The sequence below is a fragment of the Pempheris klunzingeri genome, chromosome 8 (assembly GCF_042242105.1).
Source record: "Pempheris klunzingeri isolate RE-2024b chromosome 8, fPemKlu1.hap1, whole genome shotgun sequence".
NCBI classification, from domain to species: domain Eukaryota; kingdom Metazoa; phylum Chordata; class Actinopteri; order Acropomatiformes; family Pempheridae; genus Pempheris; species Pempheris klunzingeri.
Window position 1 is genome coordinate 26,182,960 of NC_092019.1, and position 15,206 is coordinate 26,198,165.

Genomic DNA, 15,206 nt, shown 5'->3' on the forward strand with positions numbered 1-15,206 from the left:
ATGGGTGTGTCGCCTGCAGCAAATAGCAACCAGGTACCAGACTGTAAGTATACAGCCAAGAGGAAACTGCAAAAATGGCAGACACAGCACTGACAAAATGCAAATGCAGTGAAGTGAACCGCCAAGTGGAAAAGCTCATTCCAAAACAAGAGTGAATGTGGGTTTGGCTTTCCCCCAGCTGGGGACACCCTAACCCTAACCGGTCAGGGGCGTTCACTTCTGGTGAATGTTGTGTTAACAAACCACTAGCGATAAATAATCCCCAGACTACCTTGTAAAATTGATTTTAACTACAGTATGCACTTGATGGCTATATACATTAAAACATTCATATAACATGCAGTGTAGAGCTAGTTAGTCTTAGTATTGCAAGTACAAGGAGAGAGTGGTATCATACAGCGCCTTTAGGTAACAGAAGTTAGGATGTTGTTCGTTGGGCTTGTTGAGGTGAAAACTTCTCCAGATCTAACAGAGAGAGCAGACTTTGTTAATGTTAGCTTAAACTGCGTTCATGTGGGGGAGGACTATGGCGAAAGGACAGTTCCTAAATCACCAACATTTCAACACAGCAGACAGTGAACTAATGAAGAGTCAGAGGTCACAGTACGCTGATATGAGACGACCACATATTGCTCCAAATAGTCGTGGTCTTTCCTTTTCTGATTACGACATGTGTTCAGAAGTAGCAGTTTAAATTATTAGGACCTTTAGTGCTTATAGATGTCCCTTAAAGTTTCCACATTGAGAAAACGCAGCAGAACAGCTACAGCAGAAAACGAACCAGAAATAAATAAGACATAAATCAATAAACCTTCATGATGGAAAAAACAAGCAGATAGTTGGAAAAGACATTATCCAGTCAGTATCGCAGATTAGCGAACTGTGCTATGTCTAACTAACTAAGGACCCCGACAGAAAGCCCCCCCCCCACTTCTGAGGTTTCTTCCTGTTAAAGGGGAGTTCTTCCTCCACTGTGTCCTAATATAATACCTGATGCTGCTCATGTGGGGATTCTTGAATCCTTAATGTTGAATTCCTGAATCGTTGGGTCTCTCTCTAATGAAAGAGTTTGGCTATGTTGGTCTCTAGTGATTGGGGCAAGGGATCGAATTTGAATGAACCTGTGCCCACTGATATCAGGTAGAGTGGAGGTGATGCCAGACTGAAGATGGAAATGGAGTGTGACAAGTTCTGTCTGATATCAGGCAAGTACAGTCCAGTGTCCAGTCGAATTTCATGATATCAAACAATGAGAGAAATTCTTTTCCCCAGAGGGAGAAGATAGGATCATAGGAAGAAACAGGAAGTAGTGGGACACTTAACAGAGCGATGATGACCCTGGTTCAACTCCCAGCTTATGACAAGAATCTCCTATTGGAAAGGAAGTTCTCATTTTGGAGAGTCAAAACGAAGCCCACATGTACACATGACCAGACAGCTGATCATTTGTCTGTGCTATGTTTCTTTCTGCTGCAGCTCTCGGAGCAGGAGGAGCTGCTTTCCCTGAGATGTTGACATCTGTCTGCTTCTACCCATAAACCCTTGTGTTTGGGGTCGTTTCCTGTAATTGGTTCAGATTACATTTGCTCTCGTAACATACTGGCAGACTCATGTTTTAAGACCTCAGTTTAAATGTCGCAAGAAAAACTGCAGAGTTTAAATAATCCAGTCAGAACCCACAGGCTTTAAATGCACCCTGATACTAAAACAGTGTATGGCCTGGGCCAGTAGTATCAGCCCCTGTAGTATCAGTGTATTACTGACATGTCTGTAGTGGTGTATGTTGATAGTGTAATAAACTGCAGCAATTCACGTATATTCAACCTTGATTTTGATTATTCCAATGTTTTTGTGTGTGTGTCTTTTTGGAGTTATTAAGTTAACTGTGCAATATTTACTGTTACCATAATTTTTGATATGTGTGGTATCAGTCCGGCAAACTGGCCCTCTAAAGTATCAGGTTCCTGCCTGCACGGCTGCCTCAACATTTGTCTCATGAAAACCCAACCAAAAAGTTAAAGCTGTAATATTCAGTAATATTGAGAACATTGTGTGAGTACAACACTGTCCTTTTACCCCCTGAAGAGTTGTTATGGTGAACCCGTTTGAAACAGCTGCCTGTTTACAGATCTAGCAGCACATTAGCATATATGTAGAGTCTAATGTCAGCGACTTTAATGAGGGTGGTGATCCTGAACCAAAAGTGTAAAGTTGTAGGGCATAAAGACGGCAGAAGGAGAACTGCAGAGTAGATGTGATAAGTCTCTGGTTCGTCACGATCAGCAGTGCTGGTTAATATAGAAATATAGATGACTGCAACTTTAAATAGCCGTGGTGGTTATGATTCAGTTCACAGTTTATTTAACATGAGACGTATGACGCATAACATCATACGCCTCGACAGATGATTGTATAAATAAGGAGGGTTGGTTTAGACCCGTGTTTCATAGAGTCCCGCCTTCTCAGCCTGCAACTCACCTTTGTCACCTTCCCGCTGTCCTTCACAGGTACAGAGGCCAGCTGTGAGAATGAAGGAGAAGTTCTCCACATCCCTAACATCACCGACAACCCCTGCATCACTTGCATATGTCTGGTAAGAACAGCTAGCTTCCCTGTCTGCACTATCTAATGTATTGCAGAGCTTGCAGTTTTACTTGCCACATGTCCTGTTGACAAGTCGATGTATAATTGCTGCTTCAGGTTTTCCACTGGGGCCGATAAAATGACCTCTCTAAGCACTGATAGTGATATTTGCACAGCTTATTATTGAGCTTTGTGTGGTATTTCTTATCGAAAGATTGTGAGAGATTTGTAACACCACGATCGAGCTTGACTTGAAAGTTATTGGCGGGATGTTAGGCAAGACGTGCAGCATGGATTGTTTGATTTGATGATAAAGTTTTTAGGTATGTTTTTAGTAGAACATAAAGCTGATACTGTGATTTAAAATGTATTATGCAATTATTTGATCTATAATTGTAAAACTGGTTGTTGTAATGCAACTTTTCATTCAGAAGATGTTTTGTGTCAGGATGCAGATTTTTAACTTGAGAGTCATTTTTAATGCAACTCTGTCTTTGTCTGAGAGCGATGAAACATGAAGTGGTGGGGGACGTTCTATCCTGGAACATGTGCTCTTTAAACCCCAAACCCACACAAGCCTCTTAACCCCCCATTACTGCGGCAGAGGTCTTTGCTTTAGTGGATGAGGTTGGACCATCAAGGCTTTTCTGTGTCACTATCTCAGCAGTAAGAGAGGTTTTGGTTTTTAAAAGGCATCACCTGGTCTAAGTTTACCATCCAGGGAGCACACGGGTGTCACCTTCAGGGCTGATATACTGTGCGTGTGCATGTGCACAAGTTCAAGTACAAAAAAAAGTAAAAAGTGAAGTAAGAGACAACTGGCTAATCACTGTGTGAAGTTGATGTTATTTGTCAGACTGTCTGTTTTAGAAAGTTTCAAAAGTTGTGGGATGTAGCCTCCCCTTACAAGATTCCCACAAATGACAGGTGTGGGGGAAGGGGCTTCAGATGCTGTTTGATGATCCGACGAACTGTTTGAAACATAAGCAATGTTTTCATCGCAGGAACTGTCCCCAGGGACTAGGAACCTTTTGTAGGAAACCTGGTCCCTGCATTTCCACCACAGAGACCTGTGTCTGAATTAGATGGTAAATGGACTGTAGCGCCTTTCTAGCACTTTAACATGATAATTCATATTCACCCATCATTCATACACTGATGGCAGGTTGGGGTTCAGTGTCTGAGCTGGGGATCAAACTGCTGATCTTCACTCTACCTCTGAGTACCCCTCAGAAAGTCCATGCTCACAGAGTGGTACCTTTCAAAGTCCAGGAACTTTGGGTGTGGAGCTTAAAGCACTGAACTTAGAGATAAGTTGACTTCTCACAGAAGTTGATTTAAAAACTTGGAGCTGCAAACTGCCTGTATAGACAGTTTGCCTTTTGTTCATTGTCCTTAGACACATCAACATGGAGTTACAGAAGAAAGCAGTTTGTTGTATAGTTGTGCGCAAACAGTCAGTGGACTAATGTGCCTAATGATTGCAGGACCACAGTGCAGACAACAGCTGAAGGAACCTTTTGGTTTTTTGAAAACATTTCTGGGTACTTTGGGTGGACACGTGGCTATAGTGACCTCCTATCTACCCAGTAGAAGTGTTGGTACATAAGTTCCTGTGGAGACCACACGTTTTCCAATTAAACCAAATATGGTAGTTATATTAAAATATTTTGGGGGATTGTGTATAAAATGATTCAAGACATGTAGAGAATGTAGTCTGGTGTCAGACAGGTGCTTTGGAGTGCTGTTAAACAATCTGACAGACGCCTCTTTCCTACTACTTTAAACTGACAGTTGGAGATTACAGAGGATTTTCCCTTCTTGTTTTGGTCTTTAGCTGTCATGATATATGAGCTGTAATACAAGTGGTCTGATACAACAAAATAAAAGCAGAAGAACATCAGAGAACAAGGCCTCCTCATTGGCTGTTACTTTGTCGTATATTGACGCTTCGTTGCCTTGTACAGTTTACACAAGACTTATTCATGGCAAATACAACTTTCAGCACCCAAACTGCAGCTCCTTATTGGCTTTTTAAAAGATTTCATTGGCTTCTGACTGGCTGCTGTAAGGCTCTCCTTGGCCAGCAGTCTAACTGAGCCGTCCTCTATGTTATCAGGCAGACATCAGCCAAAGCCCTGCTGAATGCTATCAGTCATCAGCAGGCAATGGCCGGCCTTTCATCTCTACTTTAACCCCCCTACACACACACACACACACACACACACATATCACCCACACCCTGCACATACACACACACACACACACACTGACTTACGAACCTTCAGAGCTCAATCTTTATTGAGTTTTGCCTTTGTTTATCCCCTAAAACTTTAAACCCCAGATTCATGTTTTTGTTTGCCTTCGACCACAAACTCACATCAGCTTGATGTCACTTCTCCTCACAGTGGCCACCACGTTTGCCTGGTAAATTTAATGTTTTAATGGTCTTTCTAAGTCAAAGAACATCTACAGTATATAGTTCTATCTTCTCCATGACAAAAATCCGAAGAGAGAGATAATTGCTCTTTGTTTGGTGTGCAAAGAAAGATTTTAATCTACACATAAAAAGATTTTGACAGCTTGTTCCGTATGATCACTTATGTATTTGTAGACATATGACAAAAACTTGTATTGCCAACAATAACTGGGGCTTCATGGTTAAATAACAGCTCAAAAACTAATTGATAATGCAAAAATTGTGATGAAAGTTGAGTTTTTGCTGGAGAAACATCTCAAAGTTTGACCGTTTTGACCGTCAGAACCAGACGTTCCCATGCTTGGTAACATAACATCTAGGTTAAACCAGGTCTGTAGTCTACGTGTCTGCTAATAGTATTTTCCAGTGACTACACTTCCACTTCATTCATCCCCCAAATGATGGACTTTCTATGTTGTCATGCTGTCTCTTGGGGGTTGGGGAGCCATCAGGGCAGAGTACCTTCCAGAGTACACACACACACACACACACACACACACACACGGACACACATAGAAGAGCCATTGTGTGGGTTGGGGTGAGGCCAAGCGTTGTAATGGGGCCAGGAGTGGATGTGGCTGACAGACTGACTGACAGGGTGGTCGCCATGATGATCCCTTATCTTGGATGGAGTCACATCCAAGATAACAGATCATCTCTGTGACCCTCTTTATCCTCCCCATCTATCTGTCTGTTAATCTTTGTGTCTTTTTCCAATCTCTCATCAGCTCTTCCTCCGTTTGCTCGCCTTTCTTCCACTCTGCTACTACTGCTGTATTTCAGATTCTCTCTTGTGTTCACCAAAACCTGTAAATGCCATTTTTCAAGGAATAATACACCATCATGGGATAATAAGAACAGGAGCTTTCACTGCAAAGCCAGGTGGAATAATAGCTGTATTTTTGTAAACAGGCATCTTGCATCTTATTCTGGTCCCACTAAAAGACAGCCAATCAAAATAAGAACTGGTAGTAAGAACTGGATGGGGTGTCATAGATAATCTTCATATAAAGGTTCACCAACAAACAGGCATTTAATTTGCTTCTCTTGTCAATTAATATCTGAACAAGCCTCCACTCCTTCATGTCCAACATTACAACAGTGAGGAGGTCAAGGGTCAGAGGTTGCAGCAGCCTGTTAATTGTCAAACAAACATTCCAGGTGAACTATGCATAAAACTTGTGGGTGAGGTGTTTTACACTCTATAGCTGTGATTGATCTGAGAGAGAGCTCAAAGGTCATTTCCTGTCAGTATCTCAACTAAAACAGCAGCAAAGAAATGCAGAAGGGGTGAGGTTTACTGGATGTACCTGATAACACAGAACCAACACCAGCTCTACTGTATTCCCCACTGTATCTAGAATAAAGGCAGAATTCAGGCTACATGTGAGGAATAAAATGAATAGATAAAACTAAATGTACCATTGTTTTCCAGTCTCTGCCTTCTTTCTCAGTTGTGTCACTTGTCATCTGCAAACGGAGTGGTAACAAGTGAGGAGGATAACATAAAGAAGGCACAAGAGATGGAAGAGCGATGAGAAGTTAAACCAATCTCAGAACCTCTGCAGTAATCAGTCCCAACAGCCACAATGAATACATCCAGCGAATGAACTCAGGAATATGATGAACTAATTAAACATTATTGTGGCCCAAATACCAGAAGAGTCTTTATGAGAGAAACCAAAGCAAAGGAGAGAGTACAGGATTTTATAGGGCTGATGACAGTGCCTACTGATTAGAAAGTTAGGACATTCATTTGTGAGTCATTCAACAGAAGATGTGTCATCAACAGGATCATTAATTCATTATAACTGATCACAGAAATATATTGTTATATATACACCGTTAAACAAAACAAGCAATAGGGAGATGGCAGCTTGGGCTCTGGGACCTTGTGACCATAATTACCTGTGTAAAACAGTGTCTAGTCTTCAAGAACTTTGTAGTAATAGACTTACCAGTGGAAACACTAAATAGATGCCTGCCTGCATCACGATTACATCAGAGGTCACCAGCACAAAACTCATGCAGCAAATTTTGTTCAAACCCTCATAACTTTATTTAAAATTTCCCACTTTCCAAAAATACTAAATATATGAAGCAGGCATATTTAGGAATTCAGCACATGGACATTCAGCTCCCCTCCTGCAAAAAGACGACTTGTTGAAACAAGGGAATTGGTTTCCATCTGCATCTCATCCCTAAGCTACTGTGGCTCCTTTCTCTGGCAGGGGGTCGTGACCTGTTTGTATTTGAGGAAGGGTGAAAGGTGAGAGGTCAAGGTGCCAAATGGGGTTAAGATCTGGGGGATCAGGAGGGGTGATGTTCAAGGGCTTATGTGGGCCTTTAGGTTAAGAGCTCCTCTCCTGTGATGACAGACCCTGACTGATCTCTCTACACTTCACCATGACAGAGGTAAGCATGAAAAGGAAGAGGTGGGGTTTTTTTGGGAGGGGGGGGCATCTCAAAAACAGTCAAGAGTGATTAAAAATGGAACAACAAAGAGTGAGAGAATAAGAAAGAGTACAAAGGGTGTTCAGGCCAGTGAAGCTTGTTAGGCTGAAATGAAAATGGGAAAGGAAAAAAGAAAGAAAAGAAGAGAAACAGCTGTAGAGAGAGGAAGAGAAAGTGACGAATGATGGAAGAAAGAAAGAGGCAGGAGTGATGATGAAAGATTTGTTAACCATTCGTGAAGAAGAAAAGATCAATGGCGATAAAATGAGAAAGAAATGATATAAGTGATACTGATCTCTAAATCTGAAGGAACAAGTCGTCTTTCTATGTTGGTATTTAAACTCACTTGTCATGTTGTTCTCAGTGAGTGCAGAAGGATTTGAGGGCTCTTTTCAGCTTCTGGAAACATTTTCTGAAGGTTTATGGACTCAGAAAAGATCCAGCCCTGCTTATGAATTTGATATTTCCCAAATATTCTCATCAAAACCACTTTATTTTCTGTGGTTTAATGTCCACTTCAAAAGCCGGATAAAACAAGCAGAATGATTCAGGCATAAGAAGTGGTGCTGTTTTCTGAAGCTGAACAGTTCAAGCTTGTGAAATTGGTCGATAATGGAATTACTGTTGACCTTAACCCTCACTAATTTGGTTAGTAATGATTGAATTGAATTGATTAAATTTGAAAAGCCATGGATAAAACTTGATTATGTTTCAAGACAATTTTAGTCTCCCACTCAACCCTTGTGTCTCTGTGATGTTCAGACATTCAGCAGCTCAGTTGATGTGTCATGGGCAGGTGAAAACCGTGAAGCTCTGGTTTCTTCCAAAGATTCTGACACTTTTCTTTAGTTTTAGTTTTATTTCTGTGTACAACATAAGTAAATAAAAGCACACTGAATCAGTAATTCATGATACACTGAAATCCTTGTTTGTCCATGTAGTAGCATCTACACACAGACCCAAAAATCACAATCTCTGACTCACTCTCCTTTACAAGCATACCACTGCTTGATCCCACTGTGTGTGTGTGTGTGTGTGTGTGTGTGTGTGCGTGTGTGCGTGTGTGCGTGCGTGTGTGTGTGTGTGTGTGTGTGTGTGTGTGTGTGGGCCACAGACAGCAATCCAGTCGACCAGCCCTGGTGCCGTGGTGGTATGCGGAGTGTTTATAAGGCGTGGTGACCCATTTTGACCTTTGACCCCACGACAAGAAGGGTGAAAGTTGGGAGGAACCACATGTACTAACACCACTTTGTGCAAATGGGTAGCAGAGAGACAGAGAGAGAGAGAGAGAGAGACAGAGAGAGAAGGATATGACCTTGGCGACCACATTGTCCACATCTCTTTGAAGGACTACTCCAGTGATGAAACACTAACACAGAGCACAGTTGCTCATTTAGTTGCACTTTTATACTGACTCTTTAGTCTTTTCGACCAGTCAAGGCACTCTGACGCTACATTCACAGTCACCCATGGACACTGTGAGGTTGCCACACTGTCAGCGACAACAGTTGTGCTGCTGTGCATAATGCACGCTGGTTAGATTTGATCCCGACTCGCTCTGACGTCATGCATGCGGCGGCAATGATAAAGGTGGCTGCAGTTTTTAGAGCCAGGCATGAATGTATAAAGAGGCCTGGGCACAGCATCTATGAAATCCACATTTTCTGTGCAACTGGACTATTTAACGCTAGATTGTATTGCTCTTATGTTGATCAATAAAGATTTAATAACAATGATAATAACAACAGTAATAATGATAATAACAGTTCTAACAACACTTATAATCATAGATATTGAATACTACTACTACTATTATAGATTATGTGAATAACATGAAATATGAAGTAGTGCTCTTCAAGGCTACAATGGCAGATAAAAACACAGTTCCACATTGCAAATATAAATAAATCAATAAAAAACAGATCTGTATGGAGCTGTGAGAAAAGTAGAACTGACAAACTTAGACGACTGTGAAAAGTGGTTACACTGCTGTGATGAATCTAACAGGATGTAAACATTTCTGTGACTTACTGTTGATTGTTTGAAGGACGCTAGAAACCGTCTGACGTGACTGCAGCTGTTTGTCACCACCCCCCCCGCTGCTGCTGCCCCCCGATCTTGTCCACTTTACAGGCGAGGCGCAGCTCATCTCGAACGAACCAATTCACACATACACTCACACAACGAAGCACAGTGTCTTGCCCAAGGACACTTGGACATGTGGACTGGAGGAGTTGGGGACCGACTGCAGTTCTTTGGCCCTCTCTGCTTCTGAGCCACAGCTGTCACGATTGTGAGGCTGCTAGAGTTGCTTGCATGTTTTAACGCATGTGATATGTTGTGGTGGGAACTTTTTACTACTGCAACTGGGGCTTCCATGCAGTGGGAATGGTGCTATTAACATGTTGTAGCAGCTAGAGGCTTGTGTTTGGCCGGTCAGAAAGAACATTTTGGAGTCCAGCAACCAACTCCTGTAGCTTAAACGCAGGTTTGAAGAGTTCCTGCTTGTGTGAGGGCAGATAAGAAGACACAGCTGTCTACTTGTGTAGGTATAATTATCAATCAAGTATATAATGATAATAATGGTGATTATCCTACCAATGATAATGATAATGGAACACTTTAGGAGCTTCTAAAAGAAAGGCAGATCTGGGAGTTCTTGTCAGGACATAGAATGATAAAATGATTCTACAATATCATAGCAATAATTAGAAACAAAACATACCTACCACCTAGAGGCACTCCTAATTGAAAACTGAGGAGGAGCTGTTACTATTCATTTAAAGGATGATTTTGTAGCACGTGTCGCTCTAAGATGAAATGCATGTTCCAGTGTTGATCAAACGCTCTACTCACCTGTTTCACAGCATTTTGTGAAACAGGGAGCATCAGCTCTCTGCTGTGCTGTGCTGCTCATTTGACCAGACCCCTCCTCCTCTGTGGTCCCCTCTTTCATCTATAAACAGGAGTGAGATAAGTGGCACCGTGGTCAGACGGTGCTGTGTGTGGTAAAGAGAATAAGAGATCAAACATCTATTCAGGTTAGATAATAATCCGAGCTATTTAGCCTAATACTGCACGGCCCGATCAGCTCTTCCAAAGCATGAACTCGTGTTCACATGGAAAGTTACTGGTAGCTTTACGGGTGAAACTGAATGTGAAAAGGGAGATTCAGTCCTTTTTAATCCTATTTTACTTTCTCCATCTCCTCTTTCCACCTCTGTCCCTCTCCTCCCTCCTCTGTCATGACATCATCTGTCCTCTGTGTGGTTGGGGTTTATTTGGAGCTCTGCTGCTATATTAAACCACCCTGATTTATTTTCACCCTGTTAGAGCCGCCTGCTGCAGAGCCACGGGGCCGCGAGCCCTGCCAGTCTCCACTTTAAAAACTCTCACAGTGTATAAAGTAAAACACAGAGTTTGTGGATAAAATCAGCAATAAAAGCTGGGTGTGAAAGTCAAGTGGACTAAACAGGCTCCGTTACAGTCCAGTCCCACAGTGCAGTTAGTGGTGATGAGGGATACAGTGTGTAATGTTTCTGGTGACAGGAGGGCTGTTGAGTTGGTGGGAAAATTCACAGCTAAACTCTGAAGACTTTATTTATTTTGGACTCAAGCAGCAAACTTCACATCTGTGATGGAGTCTAATAGCAGAGCACAAAGGTGGTGTATCATGTGAAACCTGCTGTTGTGAAAACATTTCAAGTCCAATTGAGATGACTTTTGGCCGTGCTAGTGACCCAAGGCTGACTGACGGCAGCTGTTGAATGGACTGCCATTAAATTTGAATCTGTCCAATTCTTTGGTTTGACAAAATACTTGCAGAATTACCTGTTTGTTGATCAAACTACGACCACAGAGTCCTGACAAAGCAGCCTGGCTGTGGACAGCTGTGGCTCAGCGCTTCAATCTCTGGCTCCTCCAGTCTCAATGTTCAAGTGTCCCTGGGCAAGACAGTGAACCCATATTGCTCCAAATTATGTGTGAGACTGATTAGTTCCTTCTTGATTGTTGGCAGTCTCCCATCACTGTGTGAATGGGTGAATATTACTGTTGTGTTAATGTGCTTTAAGTGGTCATAAAGACTGCAGAGGCACCACACAAGTCAGGTCATAAATAATACCTAAACATGCTTGTTTTCCAACCTTGGCTTTGTTGCTGTGTATTTAGTCAGGACTATTTCATGTTATAGAGAACCGTTAAAGAAGCAGAGATGACTTCAGCTGAAACCTGGTGGCCAAACTAAAACAAGACTTTTTTATTATATACTACTACTAATGATAACAATACTTCTTATCATAATGAGAGCACATTTGAGCTGAATGGAAATAGAGCTAAAGAGTGTGTCATTAACTCTTGTCTCTGTCTCTGTGCTACAGGAGGGGAAGGCAGACTGCAAACAGGAGAAATGTCCGCTGGTCTCTGAGGACTGTGCTCTGGTGGTGAAACAGACTGGAGCCTGCTGTGAGAGGTGTAAAGGTGAGACACAGTCACTGCACTCTTATCAGAAACACAACGGGATGTCTGTGCTCATTCCTTTGGCCATGATATTGCAAGATACCAGCAGTGACTATAACAGGGATGGTGTATTATCGGACCACAGGAAGAAGAAGAGGAGACTGTGATAACACATTAGTACAGAAAGAGGGCCTCACTCACACACACACACACACACACACACACACACACACACACACAGCCTTTAGGAACCACTTTATGTACCTTACTCCTACATGCACATCCTCTTCACATTCTCTCCTCACATCGGCTGTCACACGTGCAGATGTTTAAACTTTAAGAACCCATCACTGTTATTCTCAGCAATCTTCAACTAAACGGAGGCGTCATGCAGTTTAACAGAAAATGTGAAGCAGCATCAGCTCCTACATGTGGACTTCTCTGCTAGGATAGGATGTTGAATGCCCATCAAGCACCCAGTGGTGTGTCCAATCCTCATCCTGATCCTCATCCTGATCTTAATCTTAAAACAAAAGTTAAATTCTAACCACACACTGTTAAAAATGCTCGGCCACAGTAGACATTTACTCATATACACTCAGCAGAGACCAGAGAAAACAGTTGGCCACTTTTGCCCGCTCTCTCTGGCAGATCGACCGCTGATGGTTGATGGACGCCCCCTTGTGATTTTTCCTGGGAATGTCGAATTGACATCCAGTCCATGATCCCAGGAGAGGGCCACAGGTCCAATCCCTATGGTGTTATTTGGCAATAGATAGTGACTTCACAGACATTTATTTGTTTTATTTAGAAGCAACTAAAAAGTCCTCATTTGGGGGATCTTTATGAAGCCATGTGGTTTTATATAGGAATACACACACGTGCACCCTTGTACTTCTTCTGAAATAACGCATTCCCCAGCCAACCCCACCCTTACCGATCATCACTAAATGTCTAACCCCAGCCTTTACCTATCCCCACAAACAATCCTCTGTTGGTTAAAAACCTGTCCCCGTTATTTAGCCAGTACAGGAACACACACACACACACTCACACACACACCTACCTCTCTAGCCCTCAGCAGGGAGCAGCCCTTTTGTTTGCAGTTTATAACACAGCACTTTATTAAGAAAGGTGGAAAGAGCTCGACTCAGACCTGGAAGGCCCCTCGTCACCACAGTCACCCATGTTAATGTGCTATTGTGTGGTTGATTTGTGGCTGTTGTGACCACATTTAGAACCCCTCTGTGTCTCTGCTTTGGGAAACACCCCAGCACCTCCAACTTTTATCACAATTTAGTTTAAAACTGCCTGAATTACCACTTTATGTCAAGTACTGAGTTATACTTGGCTTCAAATGTATGTAAAGGTCCCATATTTTGCTAAATTTACTTTTAAATGTTTTTTCAACATAATTATGTGCCTGAGGACTGCCAGACTATGAGAGAAGACCATCCTGCCGCTTTTTCTTCTGCTCCATCTTTCAGTAAATGTGAATGAAAACACCCTGTTTAGATTTTGGCTCCCTTTGTGATGTCATAAGGGGATTAGCCGATCATGTGCCCTCTTCCCGACTGTCTGCAGACCGACTGTCCCCACCCGCTGAAAACCTCCTGAATCCACCTGTCTGTCTTCCTCTGGTTTTTCTTCCCAAACACCAGCTACCGCCAAACCCAAAGATATCGAAGGCAAAGCGAAGCATTAGATTGTTCTGTTCCTCTAGAACGAGGCGGAGGCTGAAAATAGCTGCAGCAGCAGCAGTCATGTCTATTATGAGAATAAATATTGTGTTTTTTAACTTAACATCATGTAAACTTGTTGTAGTTCGAGTAGGACCTCCAAACACAAGTATGAACTTTTAAATGAGCAGAATATGGGACCTTTTGTGCAGGTTTTTATTCTATACAAACTTGATTCTTAGAATTTTCCGCCTCCCTTATTAGTTCTGGAGAATATCAACGTATCAGAGAAACGAAGACGTGCTGTCATTTCAGTCTGTGTTAGTGAAGACTGAACAGGATGTGAGTCTCTGTGGGAACCCCTGCCATCTAATCTTTTCTTCTCCGAGACACTATATGTCATCCCCTGAAGTGATACAGTATGAGAGGGTTTGTGTTTCACTGAGGAAAGCAGATCAATGGTTATGATCAAGTTTCATTGTATGGAAACATTGATCTGAGACCACTTACTGTAAATAGGGTGAAATGAATAGGCTATTCATTAAGTGCTGAGTGGACAAGTCAATGGGTGTGGAGTTACTGAGCAGCTGTTAGATCCAAAGACCACTGCAGTGTGTGTCTATGTGAGAGACTGAGGTAGAGATTAGTGTGTATGTATTGATTATTAACACCAAAGTTTATCAAATGTAAACTCAGAAAGAGTGTATACATTTAGACCATTTAAAGAGACAGGGAGACTTGGAGTCTGACTCACATTAATTGGGATTTGCAGAGGAAACAAAAGCAAGTAACAAAGGAGCAAGAAATATATATATATATCTATATAGATATATATAGATAGATAGATAGATAGATAGATAGATAGATAGATAGATAGATAGATAGATAGATATATATATATATATATAGATAGATAGATAGATAGATAGATAGATAGATAGATCTTGCATACCTTACACACAAAAACTACTTGTGTGTGTAACGGCAGCAGACTGAAGCCACACGTTTGGTTACATGGCACCATTAGTGTGTACTTTCACTCTTATTACCATTTCCAGCTGTGTCCTTTTATAAGGAGGATGAATCTCAACACCCCGATCTCTCTTTCTGAATAACCATTATACATATGAATATACATTTCAGGTTAATGGAGTTTTATTCACATGATCTTTTGACTGAAAAACATGTTTCCTAAATAAACTGAACAATAAATAGATAAATGAATAAATACAATAGAGACACGGGTCAAATTTTGTTTATTAAATTGTATGAAAATGAATAAAGTCTTGTATTATGTCTCTCTCTCTCTGTCTCTCTCTCTGTCACTCTCTGTCACTCTTTCTCTTTCTCTCTCTCTCTCTCTCTCTCTCTGTCTCTCTCTCTCTCTCTCTCTCTCTCATCTCTCTCTCTGTCACTCTCTCTCTCTCACTCTCTCTCTGTCTCTCTCTCTCTCAGGTTGCATGCTGGATGGACGATCTTATAACAGCTCAGTATCCTGGACCAGCTCCGCCAAACCCTGCGTAACCAGACGCTGTCAGGTGTGTGTGTGTGTG

At 41.9% G+C, this 15,206-nt stretch overlaps 1 protein-coding gene across 1 annotated transcript in view; it reads left to right on the forward strand.

The window, feature by feature from the left end:
* The window catches only part of bmper (BMP binding endothelial regulator), a 26,496-nt gene continuing 11,290 nt past the window's right edge, over nt 1-15,206 (forward strand). The window contains exons 1-4 of the mRNA XM_070834916.1: nt 1-43; nt 2,508-2,593; nt 11,896-11,995; nt 15,109-15,191. Coding sequence (XP_070691017.1) covers nt 1-43; nt 2,508-2,593; nt 11,896-11,995; nt 15,109-15,191 — 312 coding nt within the window. The remainder of the gene's footprint in view (nt 44-2,507; nt 2,594-11,895; nt 11,996-15,108; nt 15,192-15,206) is intronic.